Source organism: Micropterus salmoides, unplaced genomic scaffold (genome assembly GCF_014851395.1).
Source record: "Micropterus salmoides isolate LMB-PRFRI ecotype aquatic unplaced genomic scaffold, ASM1485139v1 Ms_hic_scaffold_4, whole genome shotgun sequence".
Lineage (NCBI taxonomy): Eukaryota > Metazoa > Chordata > Actinopteri > Centrarchiformes > Centrarchidae > Micropterus > Micropterus salmoides.
The window spans coordinates 29,861,409-29,883,093 of NW_024043372.1; the positions used below are offsets into that span (position 1 = coordinate 29,861,409).

Sequence of the window (21,685 nt, forward strand, 5' to 3'; positions counted from 1 at the left end):
TGGCCCGCTGCCAGATTATGGTGCTTTGATAGCGGCAAAAAATATAAATAAATAAATACTTTGATAGAGGTGCTGAAACAGATCTCAGTCATGGCAGCAGTTACTCACTTAATCACTTCCTCTTTAGTGGTTTTGCTTTGTTTACTGTAATGCTGTAGTTGGAGTTGAACTGAGCTTTTACTTTTTGAATTTTCTGAACGACATTAAGCCTGCTTGACACACCTCTGAAAGATCCATCAGAAAACATGATTCCCCTAAATGTCCCCTGCCTGGAGATACTGGAGAAATTAAAAAGCGTCTGTAGGTTGATGGATGTGGATCAAACACTGCAGCACATGTTTTGTTGTTAACCATCAGAAACAGTTGCTGCAGAATCAATTTGTTGAAGAGAGAAAAAAACATTTGTCTTGAACACTCAGTCTTCAATGTGAGAGTCCTGCGCCTTACTGACTGAGCTAAACGAACAACGTGTTGATGCATGTCAATATTATGTCTTATATTCCCACCCACATCTAATGGTTGAAAATATTGCTCCAATGCAAAACTTACTTGTAGACCCCTGCTGTATATTAGTACTTCTTCTACTTAGAATGTACGTATTCAACGTAATGATGAGTGTCTGCACTGCCTGAATTCTACCAGAAGTAGAACAAGAAGAACGTAGTGACGAAACACACTCTGTAGCACTTTTAGTCTGATTTCAGCTACTGTAGAAACATGGCGACGCAACATGGCGGTTAATTTCCGCTTAAAACAGACCCACACAATGCTGAAATAGAACCAAAGACACTATCATAAAATACAGGCTTCATTATCATGTCTAATTCCTAATTCTTATAATTTTAAGTTTTAAATTACTAATTTTTCTTTTCCTTTTTCTTTCCTCTTGCTCATGTTGACTGTGAATGCAATGTAATCTGGGTTCAATAAAGCAGGAGTCAGACACTTTTGGGAAATTAGGAATTTTTGGTTCTCTTTAAATAATATTAAACAGAGTACGTTCTAGGCCTGCTCTATATAAAAAGTGCAATGAGATGACTTTTGTTATTAATTGGTGCTGTAGAAATGAAACTGAATACATTTAAAATAACAAACCTGGATTTTAACATTTAGGCCTACCTAGTCAGGCAGAACTTCTGAAATCCAGAGCGAAAACAAATGCCATGCCTATCATAAAAAAAGGTTTCAGAAAAAGAGTCACAACAGACTTGAAGTAAAATAATAAACTCTATATTGATGTTAAAATGTGTATCTACAATAACTAATCCACAATTTCACTGCTCATGCCTAAGCACCAGTGTTAGCTGACAATTACATAAAATATGAAATGACATGGCATGGTCCATTTTAGGGGTGTCTAAAATTGTATTTCAAGATTTTTGAATATAAGGCATGAGTATGGGAAATATATTGTAATATTTACAATTACAGGTAAGAAAGACCCCCCTGAACTATTCCTTTGACCACGTTACTTTTTTTTAGACAATGCACATTTGTTTCTTCTATATTAACATTGCTTTGCGTGTTTTCTTTTTGTGCAAATAAACCTTAAAGCATCTTCATTTGTTAGTTAACATTTCTTGTTGCAAGCCTTTTTTGAGAACAACAAAACTGGTAGGGACAAAATCAGCCATTGGTGGGGACAAGTTCCCAACATCCCCAGTGTAAATGACACCTAAGTATATCAGGTTGATCAACAAGAGGAACATGTTCACGTCAGTAATAGTCACTTAAAATTGATTTTTTTAAAAATGTTTCTTAATTGCCACAATGTTAAAAGTAAATTCTGCACCGCTCCTGTCAGTGTAACCTAACGTACACCATGCATCATCCATTGTTCGGACATCTGCTAATTTATTTAGCTGTAAAGCACTTTGGCACAAACCTGGTGTGTTTTTAAAGCACTTTATAATCTGACCTTGACCCTAAAAAGTAACATGTCATTTTAAAAAAAAACTTGTCAGACTTAAGTTTGGTTTAGTTGTGCAAACTCCCATGGCAGCAAAGGATGACAAGTCCAGGCAGGAGAGTGAAACAGAAACTGAGAGAGAGCAGGGCCGCTGTTGATGGGTATGGACGGTTTGGATCGGACGAAGGGGAGGAAGTGCGGGTGTTGAAACTTGTCACATTAGTTTCCGTCCCACGGCAGCAGAGGAGAAGGTTGTTTCTTTTCTGCGGCAGGCAGAATGAAAGAGTGGTGTGTTACAGCAGGCAGCCTGGTGCAGACTAGACCGAAGCGGGCGGTCGTTCAGGACACAGCTGAACGTGTAAAGCCCCTCCAGGGCAGGACTCCTGCCATGCCGCCCTGGCTGCGGCACTGGCAACAAGCCTGGCACACCGCGCTGCTGTGCGCCGCCTACGCTGCTACTGTACAACGCTGCTCTTCTTCTCAGGCTGATGATGTTTGCTACCCTCCACTGGTACCAAATGTGGCAAACACAGGAGTCAATGTCAGGCTGATAGAGAACATGGAGACATGAAGCTAATTCTGTAGTACTCGCACAAAACTCAGATAACAAAGCAGCACGCCAAAATAAGCCAGAGAAACGTATAGAATGAGCTACATGAAGATATTTTTGTATGTCAGCACAAGTTACACAGGGACTGTGTGTGTGTGTGTGTGTGTGTGTGTGTGTGTGTGTGTGTGTGTGTGTGTTTTGGACACCCTTCTTCATTCCCTCCTTCCACCATTCCACAGTGGAAAGGAAAAGAAAACTTGTCAGACGAGGAGAGAGGAAAGTCATTGCTCAGCCACCTGTCTCCAACAGAAACATAAGGAATAGGCCCCACCACCACCACCACATGAATAAAATGAGGGAATCTTCCTCTCCTTCCAGGAGATCTTGGAGTCACAATTTACAGCGGACACCACAAAATGTTTCCTACATGCTCAGTGAGCTGTAGTGTGCATTGCCGTGCACACACCTACACACATACTCCTCCTGCCAGTACTCCCTCCTCGCTTCTCTGCACTGCCTCTTTCTGTTTCTGTCTCCTCCGGGGTGCCACCACCCACCCTCACTTAACCCTGAATGGTCCCACCCATGCAGGTCTCATACCCCTCGCGCAGCTCCACAGTGATGGATTAAAAACTCTCTGGCCAGCTAAGCTGTATTGTGTAAATAAAAGTTCTAGACTGATGGGTGTGGAGGAGAACTTGTTGAGTGTGTTTTTGGGTGGGCAAATGGCTGGGCGGGTTATGGAGGTGTCACCTTCGCTGACACAGCTGTCCATGAGGAGAAAGGAATGAAAGGGAGGGAAGGAGGGGGAGTCGGAGGAAGCGCAGTTGAGGAAGACTAAACACAGTGTCTGTTGGAGGACCGGGAAGTGAAAGAGACGATCCATCCGTCATCACACCTGTATTCTCTCTCTCTCTCTCTCTCTCTCTCTCTAGGCCGGGTCGACCACTGCGAGCGGCAACATCCCACTGGTGCTCTACGACGTGTGGAAGAGCCGAGGCATTACAGGGTGAGCACGTGTCATCGTGATGGTTTCAAACCAAACAGCCTCTTCACACAAATCGTTTTATGGCAGCCCATTTAAAAACCTCTTATTTTACATGATTTAATTTAACTCAGGCCCGATCCCTCGCGTAATCAAGTTTGATGATAGAGTCGCTACTCTGGGGGACGAGAATTTACAGCCGCAGCTGAAAAATGAGATGCATAAAAGCTTTTTCCTGCTGACTTGCTGTGCTGTCCTATTGATTAAGGTGTTACAGGGGCCAAGAGGAAGGGTTTATTTGAGTGTTTTGATGTGTTCATAATGCGCACTGGACAAAAGGCCAGGTCTAATGGGGCCTCAGAGGGCTGCCAGCACTAAAACAAACCCTCAGCCGCTGTGAATAATAGGCCTGCTTGTATACAAGCTGCCATCATTTAGTTAGGATGCACCTCGGCTTAATGCTCATGGCAGATTTGGTTTGGGACTGGGCCAACCACCAGTGGGACATCTCCCTCCCTCCCTCTGTCTCACAAACACACACTCACAAACCAAACTGTTGTTTGTGTATGTAGGCTGCAGTGCTGGAATCTAATCGGAGAGAAATTACATTTCAGCTTTGTGTTTAATATGAGCCAGGGGTAATTCCCTACATGCTGCTTTCAAACATTAGCAATAACCCAGCCTTCAATTTCAATAAAGATCATGTTTGAGACTACTGCACCATCTCAATGAGGTGATAGTTGGCGGGCCCCTGTGGAAAAGCATAAATCCCACTCTCCCAGCTGCAACAGTAACCAAGTGGTAATGTACAGGGGAGCTCTTTGAAGCCAGACCCCCACCTCTGCACCACACGGCAACCTTTTGATGTTTTTCCTCTCTTTCTCTCCTCCACTATCTTACCTCCAACTATCTTCTGGGGCAAGCTGGAGAACTCACTCATATTGTGCAGCCCAGAGAAGATTAACCACAAGCTCTGCAACATGATTAACTCCTGACAAATCATGTTCTCCCCTGATATGGATGTGACTAGGAAAGGTGCAGAATGAGAAGAAAGAGAGTAACTATGAGAAAGAGACGAGAGAATGCAATGTAGAAACAAAGGAGAGTGTGTAGCAAGGAAAAGGGGGGCCGTCTGCTCTGCAGTGCCAAAGGCCTGGTGGTTGCGCTGGTGCATGCCTGATACAAATTGCTGGGGCTTTAAAGCTGTAATTATGGTAATAGGCCCAATTGCAGTGTAGTGAAGCTCTAAAGTGCTTCCATGTGTGTGCCATGCCCCAGAGACCCCGGGTTAGCAGAGACCGGTAGAGCTCACACCGGCCTCCCCAGTAACCTGCAAAACAACAAAACTGCACCAGAAGTCATGTCAAAACAAAGACTAATAATCCTCCAGGCGGTGTCTGCTCTGTTCCTTATGTAAACCAGAATGAAAGAAAAGTTAACAAATGACAAGTTTGTACCACATACACACAACAAAGCAGAGGCTCTGGAAGTCTGTGGTAAGCTGTTATTGTCCTTTTTATGACATAAGGAGTCGTTGTTCCTCACAGTAAGAAATACAGTAAAAACCCAATTCAAATCAAATACATGACACTTTATATACATGTGATTTTAGGTGTAGAGTCATGTGGTGTAGTAGGTGTCTGTAATGGACTTTCTCCTGCCAGTCGGTCTGCATGAGATCCAGATGGTCTCCCAGTGGAGTATTTCTGCTTTAAAAAGCATTTCTGGGGGGATTTAAACCATTCATATCCTTTCACCACACATACCTATTCATCCTCATGGGAGCAAGGAAACATCTCCTACAAACAATAGTAAAGAGTAAATATGAATTTACAAATAGATGCGGAGAACGTGATGGAATTGGACGTTAAATTACATTAATGCATGCTGTAGTTTCACTCTACTGTTGCTGGAGAAAAGCTACTATTCACTGGGGATCCCATCCCAGCCTACAGATTGCATACTAAAGAGGGAATTTATTCTAAACATTTGTTCAGTGGATTTGATGCTGCACAGTTAAAAGAAAAGTCAGGCCATGTTCTATATTTCTATTGTTGTCTAAAAATCTACAAATGATAAGATCAAAGCCAATAGTGAGTTAGCGCATGTCTTGTACTTCTCCATCCTGCCTGTGGCTCTCAGCCCCATGCCTCTTAGTTCCTACTCAAGAAAAAACTAATTTAAAAAGGCTAAATAATCTCCTAAAATAGCTCGGCACTGTAGTTTTCTGAAAATGTCACTCAAACAGGAGTAAATTAGCGCATTTGATGGGGACTGTTTTCAGCCATGGATTTGGTGCACTAATGACTATTTACAGCAGCAGGACGGTGTATGTGGGAATGAGTCAGAACAAGCCACAGTGCTCATTTTCATTGTAATAAAGGAACATGTCACCCAACGCAACGGTGTGGCACACTGTTGTGCTGGAGCTTAGTGGCACAGAGGAATAAACTATATAATGCTTTGTGTATTGATAGTATAGGATCAATTCATGGGTAGTTTTGTTATCAGACATATCCATGTGTGTGCCATGTGTGTGCCATGCCCCAGAGACCCCGGGTTAGCAGAGACCGGTAGAGCTCACACCGGCCTCCCCAGTAACCTGCAAAACAACAAAACTGCACCAGAAGTCATGTCAAAACAAAGACTAATAATCCTCCAGGCGGTGTCTGCTCTGTTCCTTATGTAAACCAGAATGAAAGAAAAGTTAACAAATGACAAGTTTGTACCACATACACACAACAAAGCAGAGGCTCTGGAAGTCTGTGGTAAGCTGTTATTGTCCTTTTTATGACATAAGGAGTCGTTGTTCCTCACAGTAAGAAATACAGTAAAAACCCAATTCAAATCAAATACATGACACTTTATATACATGTGATTTTAGGTGTAGAGTCATGTGGTGTAGTAGGTGTCTGTAATGGACTTTCTCCTGCCAGTCGGTCTGCATGAGATCCAGATGGTCTCCCAGTGGAGTATTTCTGCTTTAAAAAGCATTTCTGGGGGGATTTAAACCATTCATATCCTTTCACCACACATACCTATTCATCCTCATGGGAGCAAGGAAACATCTCCTACAAACAATAGTAAAGAGTAAATATGAATTTACAAATAGATGCGGAGAACGTGATGGAATTGGACGTTAAATTACATTAATGCATGCTGTAGTTTCACTCTACTGTTGCTGGAGAAAAGCTACTATTCACTGGGGATCCCATCCCAGCCTACAGATTGCATACTAAAGAGGGAATTTATTCTAAACATTTGTTCAGTGGATTTGATGCTGCACAGTTAAAAGAAAAGTCAGGCCATGTTCTATATTTCTATTGTTGTCTAAAAATCTACAAATGATAAGATCAAAGCCAATAGTGAGTTAGCGCATGTCTTGTACTTCTCCATCCTGCCTGTGGCTCTCAGCCCCATGCCTCTTAGTTCCTACTCAAGAAAAAACTAATTTAAAAAGGCTAAATAATCTCCTAAAATAGCTCGGCACTGTAGTTTTCTGAAAATGTCACTCAAACAGGAGTAAATTAGCGCATTTGATGGGGACTGTTTTCAGCCATGGATTTGGTGCACTAATGACTATTTACAGCAGCAGGACGGTGTATGTGGGAATGAGTCAGAACAAGCCACAGTGCTCATTTTCATTGTAATAAAGGAACATGTCACCCAACGCAACGGTGTGGCACACTGTTGTGCTGGAGCTTAGTGGCACAGAGGAATAAACTATATAATGCTTTGTGTATTGATAGTATAGGATCAATTCATGGGTAGTTTTGTTATCAGACATATCCGTTAAACAAAAGATACTGAAACACAGAGGAACAGGGATGTCTGCAGTTGAGAAAAGGAGTATTGTTGGCAAAGATGTGCCACCCTTTTCCCAAAAAAACAAACAAAAAAAGAAACCCTATGCCACAGACACAGTGTGTATCCTTCGCTGTGTGTGGGGGGGGGCTTGGGCGGACACATTTGGGTTTTGTGTTTTTAGGGAAAGTGCTATAACATCTGTGTTTTTGTTATCATTATCCACCTTTTGTCCCCGACATTCAAGTAGATCCACCCCCTACTGAAGGAATGTTTCAAACGTCAAACCGAACGTCACAGGTTAAAACTGAGCTATTTGTTTTGAATGCATCCTATGAAAAAGTCCCATAACTAATAAAGGCTACTTATTATTACCTCAGCAATGTTCCTGCTCCTACACAAGTGCCAGAAATTTGCTCCCACATTCATTTGAAGATTCCCACCTTTCTCCTCTTCAAGAGCACCCGCATTTTTTTAAACTGCAGCCAAGACATTTTCTTTGAGTTCACTGCTCATCTTCTGCACTCTCATGCCCTGCCTTGAAACTATATTTAGTCCGATTCCTCAGGAGAGGCGGTTGGCCCACAATAGGGGGATGACAGCGGCTGGCCAGGCCGTGATGTCAGAATGAGTCAGGGCAACCGAGGGGAATATTTGAGCTCTGGCTCTGCTTTGACGTCTCAAGAGTCCACAGGTGGGCCTGATCCCAGACAGGAAATGTAACAGTAGTCAAGAGCTGAGACAAAACAAGAGTGTTGAGATTAAAATGAGTTAATTCCCCACACTGCTGGCAATCAGGCCCATCACCAGGAGAAGACAGAGTGGAATATGTCAGGACTTGTTGTGTCTACTGTGTTGTTGTGTAGCTGCCCAGCTGCTCGGTGTAAGAGTTTGTGTTTCTTTGCTTTTCTCTCTTTCTTTCCTTGGATTTTAGCTTGGGATCATGTGTAATGTTCCTCTGTAAGTAATGCTAAGTACTTGCCTGAGGCTTATGTTTCATCAGATGGCGATAGAACGGCATGTTGAGGTGGAAAGAGCATTCTGAAGGGCAGGACAGCGACCTCTGACTAATGTATCCACGTTTATTTGGAGCATTCACACCAGTGCATGCTTACACAAACAGACTTGGAATTCTCTCTCTCTGGCACACATACTCTCTTTGTGTCTAACCCGTCACTGGCCGTCTCTTAAAAACACACCCGATCTGGGCCGGCCACATTCTGATACGTGGCGTATATGTGAATGGCTGGGAGATCCCTGGCATGCTTGGCACCTTGTATAGCTTTGTGCAAGCAGCGAGTTTGTTTGTGACCCAAATCTTCAGTTTCCAGTGAAAGAGTAGCTAAATGTAGGGCAGTTAAGAGAAATGAACTACAGCCCATGGACTGATTCTGGTAGTAGGAAAAAAAATAAAAAATTTTTACCCAAGGGATTTACCCACTATTTTTTTCCCTAGGATTTTTAACCATATCTCACACCAGATGATCATCATCACGATCTATTTTTCTGAGCACTTTATTTCACTTCTTGTCCATGTTGGCATAAAAGTTGACTTAAGAACCACTTACTAGCTTTTTTTTCCTGGAACAATGTCACCTTCTTTTTTGATATGCAGGAGGAAACTATGATCACAAAAGATCGCGGATCGTCATACGATTCCACAAAGTTGGGAGACTCGCAAATGACAAATTAAGAAAGAATGGTCTAAACTGAAAAGGCAGAGTCCGAGATATCCAGACTTTTAGCTCCTAGAAACCTACCACATTTCATAAAGTGCACCTCAGTTGAATTAGAGAGATGTGGTGTAGGAATAATCGGAAAAATACTTTCCCGACTGGGAAAATTCATGTGAACACCCCCTGGAGTCGGAACAACAACTTGGAAAGTCGTGGGGAAATTTTGGTACACGACTTGCCGAGTTGTTGGGTCATACACGTAGAAAAATGGTGGAAAAAGTTGGTTAATGGTTAGAAACCTTTGATTCATAGTGAAAAATCACGTATTGCAATGGCATTTTTTGCTCGTTTGTAAGAATGTATTAGATAATAACAATTAGTTTGCTGTCCATGTATAGTGACCCAAAATAAAAATAATAAAATAGAAGGTTATTCATTAGTAATATTTGTAGTACAATCAATATTTTAGTGGTCTCATGTAATGTAATAAATAGTACAGTACCAACTCTAGGACAAAAATCACTTCTTTATAGTACCGTCTTAAAAGGAAGACTTCACAGAATGCACATGTTTTTCAAATTTTACACGCAGCAGTAAAAAAGACTTATACATTTGTAGACTCCAAAACAGGGCCAAGGATAACCCTGATGATTTCATAAAAAAGACCCAACATGCTCACTTGTAATGAGGTCCATTTGGCTCTGGAAGTGCTTTTATCTAATGACACAACAAATAATAAGAGGCTGAAGAACTTGAAGTTGTTTCCTCCTTGTCCTTAGGCCCTCATTTGCAACGAAAACTCCAAAGCCAGACACCAACCCGCCCACAAATTACAAGATCTTGGAAACTTGTTTACAGAAGACATTCTGACATGTCACTGTTTCAAAAAAAAAAAGTACAAATAGTAAAATAATGATGCTTAATTCCAGTTGGCTGCTTCAGCTTCAGGGCCCTAGTATGCTGGCTCCGTCACACTTGTCATGGCTTACTGGGACACATGAATAGAACTGAGCCATCATTAATGTTAATAGTGCTTTCCCTCCTATGACAAGTCAAAATGTCTGCCGTGAAAAAGGCAAACATTTCGGAATCTCTGTGCAAGCACAGCTGATGGAAACTAAACGGGTTATATTTAATAAGCATTTTGAAAATTTAAAATGGACAGAAGTAGTAACACCCACAGCCACGCAGGTGATGAACGCAGACACCCATTTTGTGTGCATAGACACTTCTCCTCCCACACACACACACACACACACACACTCTCACAGGCACACGTCCACAAACGGACAAGTACTCTTCTATCCAGTACATCTGGATCTGATGGGGCCAGACCATGTGAGCGTGGGGGCTTATTGGCAGACAGAAGGTGTTGGTAGGCAAATTCACAGCGAGAGAGACAGAGAGAGAGAGATGGGAATAAAAAGGAGAAAGAGACACGCAAAGGCAGATGGAACAGACGGGACGCAGTGAGCATGTGTCTGAGAAGTGGATGACGCAGCAAGAAAAGGGAGACGGAGGAGAAATCCCCGAACAACTGAGCCAGCTGAAGGGGCCGTCGCTGGATGGAGAGGCCGAGAGAAATGGATGGATGGACAGCAGATGGACATGTGTGGATGTCATCTGGCCATCAGTCACGCACAGAGAGAGAGAGAAAAAGAAAGAGAGAGAAAGTAAGAAAAGAGGGGGGGGGGGGTGCTCCAGGGAGGCCCCAGGGTGGGGGCTTGAAGCCTAATCCCAAAAACAGCTGTGCGTAGCTGGGAGGGGGAGAGAAGGGGGCTGGTTCTTGGGAGATGGGTGCTCTCTCATGGCTCATCACATCGTCTGACCCCCGCAACGTCAGCAGCTTCTTCTTGGGCCTCAGTCGCTGTAACTCTTTTTTATTTATTGTAAAAAGTGGCTCCACGAACAAGGCCTCATGTTTGACCCGCTCCCATGGATCTCTGCACCCAAGCACGAGGGCCCTGCTTCCATGAATGCGCAGTAAATCACTCCCAGATACTGCTGATTGGTGGAGTGACACCTGATACAGCCTGAGCGGCCCTTCAGCTCTGCTCACGTGGAGATCTTCGTGGAGATAATTAAAGCTGCAGCAGGCAAACTTTTTTACAACACATTTTCCTTCATGTCTCAGTGGCTTTAGCTTAGTAGAGACAAACTAGTTCAAACCAGTCAGAAGCCACAAGGGGCTGGTGCTATCTTTTTTTTAAGCACAGTTATTCTGAAAATTCAAAGGTCTTTCAGTTAGAGACAAGTCAAATGTTATAAATACACCTATGAATGCAGTGTATGTAACAGTGAAACCGACAAAAGTAAATGTAAGATACTGATCCCACACTGGGACAATTCACCTGTCACAGCAACTCCAGATACAACGCAACAGATAAGAAAAAACACATTCAATGAAATATATAATAGAAAAAAAGATAAGAATAAGAGTTATCTGTACATTATATACACCTTTTATAAACAGATGTGATTTATACGAAACGTTGCACAGATCGCAGCAGGAGGTGAATTGATGCACAGTGTAGAAATAAAAAAAACAAATATAAAGGTAAATGTACACTCACATTTCATCTGCGTGAGTTGAATAAAACGGACTGGATTTGATAGAATTAGGATTGCATCTAGGGATGCACCGAATGTTCAGCCACCGAAATTAATCGGCAGAAAATAGCAAAAAAAAGCACTTTTGGTGTTCGGCCTAATAAGTCAAAAGACCAAAGAAATTTTACCAAACAATTATGTTGACATGTCGGCAGTGTAGAAGCATTTTAAAGTGTCCGACACACACATAATTATGTTATATATTATATATTGTGTATTATAATATGTGAAATGGGTCATGTGTTGCTAAATTTGCAAAGGCTCATTAGGAACAATGCAGATTAAATGAAAGTGTGCGGACTAGACTGCCATCGTGTTGTCATTGGTTGTAGTACAGGAAGGACATTTAAACGTTCAGTGTGTAATGTTAAGGAGGATCTATTGACAGAAATGGAATATAATATACATAACTATGTTTTCAGTGGTGTATACATAATGAACTATTGTGTTTTTATTACCTTAGAATGAGTCATTTCTATCTACAAACATGACAGGTCCTCTTACATAGATGTCGCCATGTTGCGCCGCCATGTTTCTACAGTAGCCCAAACTGTCAAACTGCTCTATAGAGAGCGTTTTGTAACTATGCTGAAGAAGTAGAAGTAGTAGTAGTAGTAGTCGTCTGGTTTATTAGAAGTAAGAAGAGAAGTGAAATTTGGACAATAGAGGAGCAAATGTATTATTTAGCCCAAGAGCCTACAGAGCATGTCGGCTACTTCTCCTGCGTGCTTGGAAAGGGAGGGTTGAGCGGTGACTGAATAAAGTGTACATGGGACAGCGTCCTTGTTAAGAGCTCGTGAACACACCAAAGTCAGAAGAACGACTTTACCACACAGGAGATGGGACCATCCGTGGAGCACATGAATGCACTGAGCCGTTGGTTGCAATTCACAACCCTCACCACTAGATGCTACTAAACTCCCTTAAATGCCAATTTGCTTGAAGTTGTATTCATAATAGTGATTTTAAAATGATTGGCACGTGTTGCTTTTTCTCTTCCTTCCCTGCAGTCTGTTTGCGGGCAGCGTACCGAGGGTGACTTTCATCAGTGTGGGCGGTTTCATCTTTCTGGGAGCCTACGAGAAGATCCGCCGCACGTTGCTATAGCAGCACGTCCTCAGTGACTGTCCTGAGCCCTGACCTGTTGGAGGAGCAGCGGGAGGGGGAGAAGGAGCACCCTCGTTCCCCCGGTGGCCCTCCATGCACCTCCACACTGCTGGCCCCCTCCTCAAGAAGCAAGATCCACCTGGTGCTTGGAGGAAGAGTCATCCGCGGGGCTGATCGCATTACCCAGTGTGCTGCATTCCTGCTCATCAGTGCCCTGCGGTAGTTGAGTTGAGCAGCCTGAGCTCACACTGTAACAGCACCAGCGGTTTGGTGAAATTAAGCCTCACACAGGACTAGCAATGCAGCATCTTTACTGTTTAATGTGTGTGTGACAGACTTATGGTATTAAAGACCGTTTCTTTTTATGCTTTGAGTGTTTGGTGAATCCTTAGGCTCCCCATACAGGTTCCTCTACATAGTTTTATGATCATTTTCAGTGTTTTATCAATATATTTTTTCTCTCTGCTAAGCCAGGCCACCTGTGATAAAGACCCACCTGGGAGAGCCGCAGTAATATCTCACTATTGTTACATTCCTGCTGGAGCACAACTGAGCTCATCCACCTGCAAGAGCTTTCATTTTATACTTAAGATGCCTACAACAATAGAACACTTTGTTAAATTCACAAGGCTTTAGTTTTATTGGGAGTCTCAGGAGTCTTGCATTAGTTTTTGCTTTAGTTTGGGTTTTTATCTATCTATGTGTTTATTGTGAAATGTTTTTATTAGGGGACTGGAAAAGGATATTTAGTGTTGCTAATCTTTTACAAAACCTCCCCATTCGTCCTACATGAAGTGAAATTAATTAAATGGGTGATTTACATAAGTTGACTTCATTTGTGTTTGGAGCTCTTGTCAAAAAGAGTCTGGAAGGAGTTATTCATTCATCTCAAATGTGTGAAAGTGCAGGCTTGTCCAAAGTTAGTTTGATAAAAAAACAGCCTTTTATTAATCGCACCGGTGGAGCATACGGTGTTAAATAATTAGCTGTAGTTTTGAGAGAACATTTGTTCATTCCTCTGTCCAATGAGGATACTTATAGCAAATGTTGATGAGATACAGATTGTTATCACAGTTGACTTTTCACTGCCGAGTGATATATATATATATATATATATATATATATATATATATATATATATCTAAATCTAATATCTACATCTAAATCTCGACAAGAAAGCGTATTTCCTGAACTGTACAAACAATCCTTTAAGAAATTAAAGAGGGAGATTGTATTATAGATTATAATACAATAAATTAAATGTACTTTTATCACAGAACAAATAGTATAAATTAAACTGGCTAGATTACTTCGTATTTGTTTACTTGGAATAGGCAAAATAAAAGCCGTGCACAAACCTAAAGCTGATGATAACACGGGGCAACTTTTTGAGCAATGTTGCTGGGCAAATCTGGCTATGTTTTGAACAGATAGGGGCGGGGCGGGTGGCGGAATGGTGGGGGAAGGGGATTACGGTAGTAATCTTTACTCATTATCATTGATGGCAACGTTGCCCTGCATGATTGCTCTAAAAGTTGCTCCGTGTATCATCAGCTTAAGGGTCCGTTCACCTAAATCACAAAAAAAAGCTATTTTTCCGACTTACAAGTGGTATGCAGATGGTTTTGATTTATTTGCCTAGTTGCTGCATGTCAAGATCAAGGGAAAAAATATGTTTTTGTTTTGTCTAAACTTACCATTTAATAAATATCAGTAGTTAAGACGATACAGCATGAGGTACAGATGTAATTGCAACTGGCCTTACACAGGAATTGATTCTGTGAGGGGAAAAAAGCTGATTAATAATTGTGACAGTGGGTTTGCTCACCACTTGTCCCTTACAGGTGACCATACACATTGCACCATGTTATTTTATACATAGCACTCATGTAAGTATTTTTATAATTTACCTTTGCTTGTGTAGCAGTGCACCACTTACTATCTGTTTGTGTTCGCATTATGTTACAGTTCACAGCTAAGCTTATGATGACTTAAATTAAAAACACAGTCATAGGTTAGTTTCAGTTACATTTTATTAGGTTACAGGTTTGGACATGGCTTAATTGTTTTCCTGTGTTAATACTTACCATTGTTTGTTCTATTGGCTACTCTACAAATTGTGTAAGTCTGTGGTGTAGCAAAGGCTGGAATTAAATGAATGCATTATGTACTTTATTAGATGATTTATTAGGGATTCATTGCAGTACTAACGGATGGTTTCCACGTTTCCAAAATAAGAGCACAGAGTTATCCAAGATAACTCATTACAAGAGTAACAAATCACTCCCCTACGTCGGTTTGAAGAAGGATGATTTCAACCACATATGTAAGAGCAGTTAGCTGTAGCTGTAGCTTCCCCTTGTATTGAGTGAATTGGCTCAGTGTTGTCCTTTGCAGTCACTGTGGAGGTAAAAGTGAAGTCTTGATAAATCCTGTCGGGGGGGCCGAAGGGAGACTGATGGTCCCACAGGTGGGAGTGTTTGTCATGCTGCTTGTCACTAGGCTGTTGGACAACAATGGTCGGCGTGTGATTGGTGGAGGCCACGGCTGGAGGCATGTCAATCACTCGGTGACAAACACCCATCTGGAATGCACATTCTGGTCAGCCACTGACCCCCAGTCAGCTCAGACTCAATAGAAAATATTTTAAACAGCCCGCAGAAGGAAAAAATATGCCTGCTGTCTTTGGAGCTTCAGGGAGCCAGGGCACATTCCTGGTTGGAAGATTAGCTTTGTGTGTGTGTGCGTGTGTGTGTGTGTGTGTGTGTGTGTGTGTGTGTGTGTTTGTGGTCCAGGCATAAGCTACTTCACCGCTTTGAAGATCAAGGTCTCTGGATCTCATGTCTTTCTGCATGCTCCATTTGAATTGATGGCTTCTCCACAACCACTGTGACGTGAGAGCGGCGCTAAACGCTAACTCAGCTGTTTGCGATTGTGTTTTCACTGAAACGTCCCTTCATTGTTCACGCAGGCGACAAAACAAGCGAAACACGTGCAATAATAGCAAAATGGGATTTTATTAGACACTTCAATGCCACGTTAGACACTTCACTGTTTCAGCTTTGACATGGGTACAACGGTTTGTTTCAATAAATTACTCCGAAACACAAACTGCGCCTCGCTCCCTCTTGTCCCTTTTACCAGCTGCACTGGGATTGGGTTTTCCAGAGATCTCTGATTGGTCTTGCTAGTAAAAAAAAAATCATCTCTGATAGGTGCTATCAGGTGTAACCAGAGGAGCGTGTCCTCCAGTTTACCTTGATAAGGCCACTGGTACCAGAACACAGCTCAGACGAGGGCACGCTGGCGAAACGCATGCATACATTAGACTATGAAAATACTTTGACTGATTTCTGAGCCAGTGTATCAGGGGATCACGACGGTTGACTGCATTAAACCTCCATGTTTGGTTAGAGCAAATTTCACAAGCCCCCCCGCCCCCGCTGTTCACAGCATGAACCTGCACCTTTTGAGTTACCTCTAAAAAAAAAACAACAACCTTATTCTAACTGTAGTGATGATGTACAAATGTCCTTGTTACACTGTGGTGATGTGACAGAGGCAGAATACTGGCCGTTTAAATGCACAACGGTGGATGTTGAGGCACATTACAGCAGTAACATGATGACACGACATCATTCTCCCTGATTCTCCGTCTTTCTTGAATTCATAGCATGAGAAAGGTATAATTAAGCATTCCACATTATGAATGTGACCAAGAACACACAACTAGCTTACAAAACAGCTGTTAGCCTACATTTGACCACATCTGGTTGCAAACTTGAGCCAAAAGTAATTTTCTTGGAGTACAGAAGAATATTTTCTCCCAAACTGGATCAGAGCAGCTTCGCAGTAACTTGTAGTATTGTGAAACAGGTGGAAGAGCCTTAATGGTACAGCACGTACTGTCGACTTTACCGCGTCGGAACAAGTGGAATGTCTCCTCACACAGGAGGTTTTCCCCGCATTCCTACTGGCAGGTACACAATCTTGCTTGTTTATGAAGTGAATATAAAAAAAGTGCTTTAACTGAGTGCCCCCACAAATATCCCAGCTTGAAAACATCTGACGTACCAAAAATAATTGACATCAAAGCTCTTCCTTCATACAATTACAATGAACGTGAGTTGTGTTTCTGTAAGGCCATGGTTGGCAGAGAAAAAAAAAACATTCAAGTGCAATCAAGTGTTTGTTTTGTTTGCTATAAAGAGTGTACCAGTATCTCTCACAAAAAGTTTCTGGGTATATGCTATTACAAGTTGAGTTTTCTTTGATCATGCAATAAGGCACCGCAGCTGAATGTTGGTAAAAGCTGAAAAGGGCTGTTTTTTGTTTTTTTTTTTGTTGAAGAAAAATAAAAATACCATCACTCCTTTCTTTGTCATGCACATAAATTCAAATACTCTTTTGTAAAAGTTATATAATATATAATATAAGAAAACTCTTATGTACAGTCAAATGTCCAAAAGGTATATTCCTCTTTTTTTCTCCCCACTTGCACATACACATACTGTACAAGATTCCCTACATTTACATGCTTCAAATGCAAGTCACATTTTTTTGGAGCTAGAACTTTTATTGGTCACCTCCCAAAGAAAGGTTTTTAACTATGTACAGCTGATACGCTCAGATGGGACGCCACCCACACAAGCTCCACCTTCAAACTCCGGATGCCCCCTGCCTTTTCCCCCTTCCTGGTGCTCCCTTTCAGTCCAGATCCAGGAGGCTCAGGATCAATCGCCTCGATATGAGGTAGCAGTTACTTTCCCAGTGCAAAAGAAAACAAAAAAAAACAAACATGTTTAGCCCACTCAGCTACTGCGAGTCCAACATTTTGGGCTGGATGGAGCGCCTGCTAGTCGCTGGCTCTCCTTAGGGGGGCGCTCTCATTCTGAGAGGCTCTGAGGGTGTGTCCGTTAGAGAGCAGAGTCTGCCTTAACTCAGGCTCACAGTCACTGTCGAGGCCTCCATGGCTCGTCACGGCGTCCAGCTTCACCGGCTTGTGGAAGGAGTCCTCCTGTGATGGAGAGAGCGCCGGTGCTTGACCCGCTCTGCTTGCTGGCGAACAAAAGGAGGGAAGTTTAAGTCAATGACAAATATGCATTCAGCTTTAGGATACAGAGGCGGTGGAATGTATGCACAGGGCTGCGTTGACATGCGGAGGTGAGAATTGGTATTTGGAGGCCAATACCACCGGTATCACTCCTCCCAAAAGAAGCTGGATCTCGGAACAGGCCCAGACGTGCAACAGCAGGGAGAAGTCAGTGCGTCTTTACAGTGTTTTCAGAGAGATATCCTGAGGGGCTCTGGGCGTGCAAATATGATACACTGTCAAATGCTGGTAGGAACCAATCCATCAACAACTACATTCAAAGGAATTTGCCTCGACAGGGGTTCCTAAACTGCTGATCGTTTCTCATGGTATCACCTGATTTTATTCCTCGAAAAACTGGGACAGTTTGGGGCTTTAAAAAGGAAAAGTGCTTTTGTCTAAAGGATAAGGCTGTTAGCATTTGTTAGCAGTCATAATGAAGGCTACAAACTTTCTTTCAAAACATTCAAAGTACATTTAAACTGCACTCTAATCCCCTTACCTTTTCTATCATGGAGGTTCAGTTGTAACGTGTCGTGGTTTTTTGGAAGCGTGGATCCCTGAATGTCCTTTCGCATCCCGTTGGGTGTTCCGTTGCACAGCGGGGTCGAGTGCTGCTCCCCTGGATAACAGTGAGAGTAGGGCGGGGGAGCGACGTGTTGCTGGTACTCCATGCCTCCAGTGGGTCCAAATCCGTGTCCCAGGTAGTCAGGATCTTTGGAGTAGCTGCTGCCATTCTCCATACAATCCGTACACACTACTGCGCTGTCGAAACCTGCAGGTGGGGAGAGGGGAAATAGATGATTTGGAGACAGAAAATCAACAACTGCATGTCAACAACTGGTTAGGGTTTGTGCTGTAATTATTTCTGATGCCGAGCAGGCCTCCACAGACAGCGGCGCTTCCTTTCATTGTTGTGCAACACACAAACTTAACTCATGGGAAAGTGGGAGAAACTGCTGGGCAAACAAATATTTGGAAGTCCGAGCAGAGGCGGAGCAGTCGGGTACCTGCTGTGTCCACGACGTGTCCGTTGGGCTGAGGTCCGCCACCGGCCTCCATGCGGATGCACACATCCTGCCGTTCGGACAGAGTGCCCTGGGAGGAGAGGTAGCTGGGAACGTCTGGAGGAACTATCGTCTCATCTGGGAGAGACGAAAGGACACAAGACATTACAACCAGGGCTGTGGATACTGTGACACTAGAGCAAAAACTTATGCTTCATTAATTACTATTTTGATAATCTATTAATCGTTCAAGTCATTTTTAAAGCAAAAACTAAAATCACGGGTTCCACCATCTCAAATGTGCAGTTTTCAAAGTTTCTAAAGTCATTTTTTAAGAAAACATGCCAAATGTTCTCTGGTTGTAGCTTCTAAAACATGAATATTTGTTGGTTTCCAGAGTCTTCTGATATTTAACTGAATGTTGTGGCGTTTTGGATTGTTAGCTGGACAAAACAACTCATGTGAATATGTCAAATTGGATTTTTTTTTCCTACTATTTTCTGACATTTTATAAGTAAACCATTAATATGTAAATCAAGAAAAACCAACAACAGATTAATAGATTTAGTAATAAAAGTTGCAGCCCTGCTCTGCTGATAAATTCTTTGTTTCAGATGTTGAATAAAGATAAAAATGGAAAATATCAGCTTTATTTGCTAAGATTCGTTCCTTTTGTGTTTTTATTATTTTAAATTAAATAACAGAAGAGAAAAAGATTGTTGAGTCACCTTGGGCTCATTGTCATTTTTTTCCCCATAGACTAAATAATTCATCTGCAAATCATGAACAGATTAATTGATTACAAAAAAAGTTTACAGCCATATCAGTTTTTTAGGCAGATTACTTTTTTGGTAGCGATTGCCTTAAAAAAAGAATTCCATGATAATGACATATAACAGATCCAAGATCACCTGTGTTGGTGACACTGCACTCCTCGCTCTTCTTCCTGGTCTGGTAGATGATGCACACCCACACCAGCGACGTCACCACGATACTCGTCACCACGGCGATGACTATGATCCCTATAGTCACCGTGCTCGGCCCCACCTGCGGTGTGCAGGGGCTGCGCCGCCCGGTCACCACCAGCTGGCTGTGAGCACGCTCGGTACCCAGGGTGTTAGACATGAGGCAGGTGTAGCGGCCGGCGTCCTCCAGCGAGGCGGAGCCGATGACCAGCAGCTGGTTCCCCGGGGTGAAGTGGTGTCTGTCAGAGGGGCGCAGCGGCTGGTCGTTGCGCAGCCAGGTGATGCGAGGCGGCGGGCTGCCCAGGGCCTTACACTGCAGGGCCACCGTGTCCCCGACCACCACGCTGCGGTCCTCCAGGTCCTGGGCCAGGTGGGGTGTTTCTGTGGAGGAGAGGACTCCTGAGGTCAGAGCTGATAATTCGTGTATGGCTTCAAAGTTTTAGGCTTCTGCCTCAGCTCAGCTTGTTCACAGTATTGATTACAGACTGGTGAGTCAGCTGGACAGACTGAGTTTGATATCCACGATCATATTTATACATCTGGGGTTACATCTGTAATGCTGACAAATTCATGCATTTTAATTCTCACTCAGACAAGATTCCTGTTGGGGCAGAATCCTCCTCAGAGCGAGGTTTCACAGCAGCTTCACATCGTGCTGAACTGAATGCGAGTGTTAACAGTAGGCCTCTCCTCTCAGACCGAGCACTTCCCCTCACACTGGGACATACACAGATTAAGAGATCTCACTTAACCCACTTCAGTCTCCCCTCTCTCTTCTATCAATAATTTCTCCCTCTCCATCAATCCCCCCGCTCTCTAGTACCCTGCCCTCTCTTTCTTTTTCTCTAAATCCCAATTCTGTACCTTCCCCCACACGCCGACTCCTCCATTCCAGTTCTTCTTTGGCTCCCACTTTTCTCCCCTGCCACTCTTTTCCAGACAGGGGCCCCTCAACTGCAGCCAGCCCCCCATCCCACCCCCCCACCCCACCCCAAAACCCAAACATCACAGATTCAGTCCAGAGGCATGGTCGCTTGCTTCAATATTTTACATTGTCGAGTGGATTAGAAGTCTAACAAGTCTCTCACAAGTCGCGCAACATGCAAATGTGTCACTAAAACACCGCCTCTGACCATAGAAACCATTGCTGCTGAGCTCTTTAGGGGACATTTAAGGCTTGTAACTATTATGTGTTAGCAAGGATACCTTTTCTTTTTTTTTTTAAGCTGTGTTCAACAAGGGACTGCTTTGCTCAGTTCAGAGACAAAGGACAAAGATGATCTATGTCCTGAGATGGTTATAAGAGAGCAGCTCAGTTTTGTTTGATTTAACAGTGTAAAACAGCCAATAAACTGAGAGCACTGAGGCCTGCAGTGAAGCAGCCATGACTGTCCCTCCCACCAAGAGAGGAGAAGGGGGGTGGGAATGCCTAACAAACACCCCTCTGTGAGCCCTCCTCACTTCCCCCACCATCCCCCCTTTGACCCTCAACTGTGACCTTTGGCCCTTGACCTGCACCAAGGCCACAGCTGCAGAGAAAAAGAAGAATATAAAGCCTCTCATTCTGCACCCTCAGACTGACCAATTCCCAACTGAGCAGTGAGGTATTTACAAGGAAAATGATGGACACTCAACACCAGTCGAAAACGGGCCAATATTAGCTCAAGTACACTACAACAACTACTTACCCAGCACGGTGAGGGTGGCGTTGGCCGATACGGTGCCCGCTGTGTTTTTGGCTGTGCAGCTGTACACACCCATGTCCTCCGGCTTCACGTCCATGATAAAGAACACGTCGTCGTCGGGCATGACGTGCATCCGGCGCTCCCGAGCAGCAGGGAAGTCCGTGCCGCCGTCCTTCTGCCAGGCGATCTGCGGTACTGGGTGGCCCTCTGCCGCGCACTCCAGCCGTGCCGTATGGCCGTCCTGATGGTGCTGTCCCGGGGGGTCTTCAAGAAGGACGGGAGAACTGTGGACAGA

General features: G+C 43.3%; 2 protein-coding genes across 4 annotated transcripts in view; one reads left to right on the forward strand and one right to left on the reverse strand.

Annotated features, from left to right (window-relative positions):
* Window positions 1-13,463, forward strand: part of slc25a26 (solute carrier family 25 member 26) — a 62,066-nt gene extending 48,603 nt beyond the window's left edge. For 2 of the 3 annotated variants that reach the window (XM_038697162.1, XM_038697160.1), the window contains 2 exons: window positions 3,395-3,468; window positions 12,545-13,463. In XM_038697162.1, coding sequence (XP_038553090.1) covers window positions 3,395-3,468; window positions 12,545-12,641 — 171 coding nt within the window. In that variant the 3' untranslated portion in view covers window positions 12,642-13,463. The remainder of the gene's footprint in view (window positions 1-3,394; window positions 3,469-12,544) is intronic. The other variant, XM_038697161.1, reaches the window with a different exon arrangement.
* Window positions 13,464-15,832: 2,369 nt separating this feature from the next.
* lrig1 (leucine-rich repeats and immunoglobulin-like domains 1) overlaps window positions 15,833-21,685 on the reverse strand; it is a 36,557-nt gene continuing 30,704 nt past the window's right edge. The window contains 6 exon segments of the mRNA XM_038696068.1: window positions 15,833-17,699; window positions 18,236-18,508; window positions 18,744-18,878; window positions 19,652-20,086; window positions 21,394-21,624; window positions 21,627-21,674. Coding sequence (XP_038551996.1) covers window positions 17,497-17,699; window positions 18,236-18,508; window positions 18,744-18,878; window positions 19,652-20,086; window positions 21,394-21,624; window positions 21,627-21,674 — 1,325 coding nt within the window. The 3' untranslated portion in view covers window positions 15,833-17,496.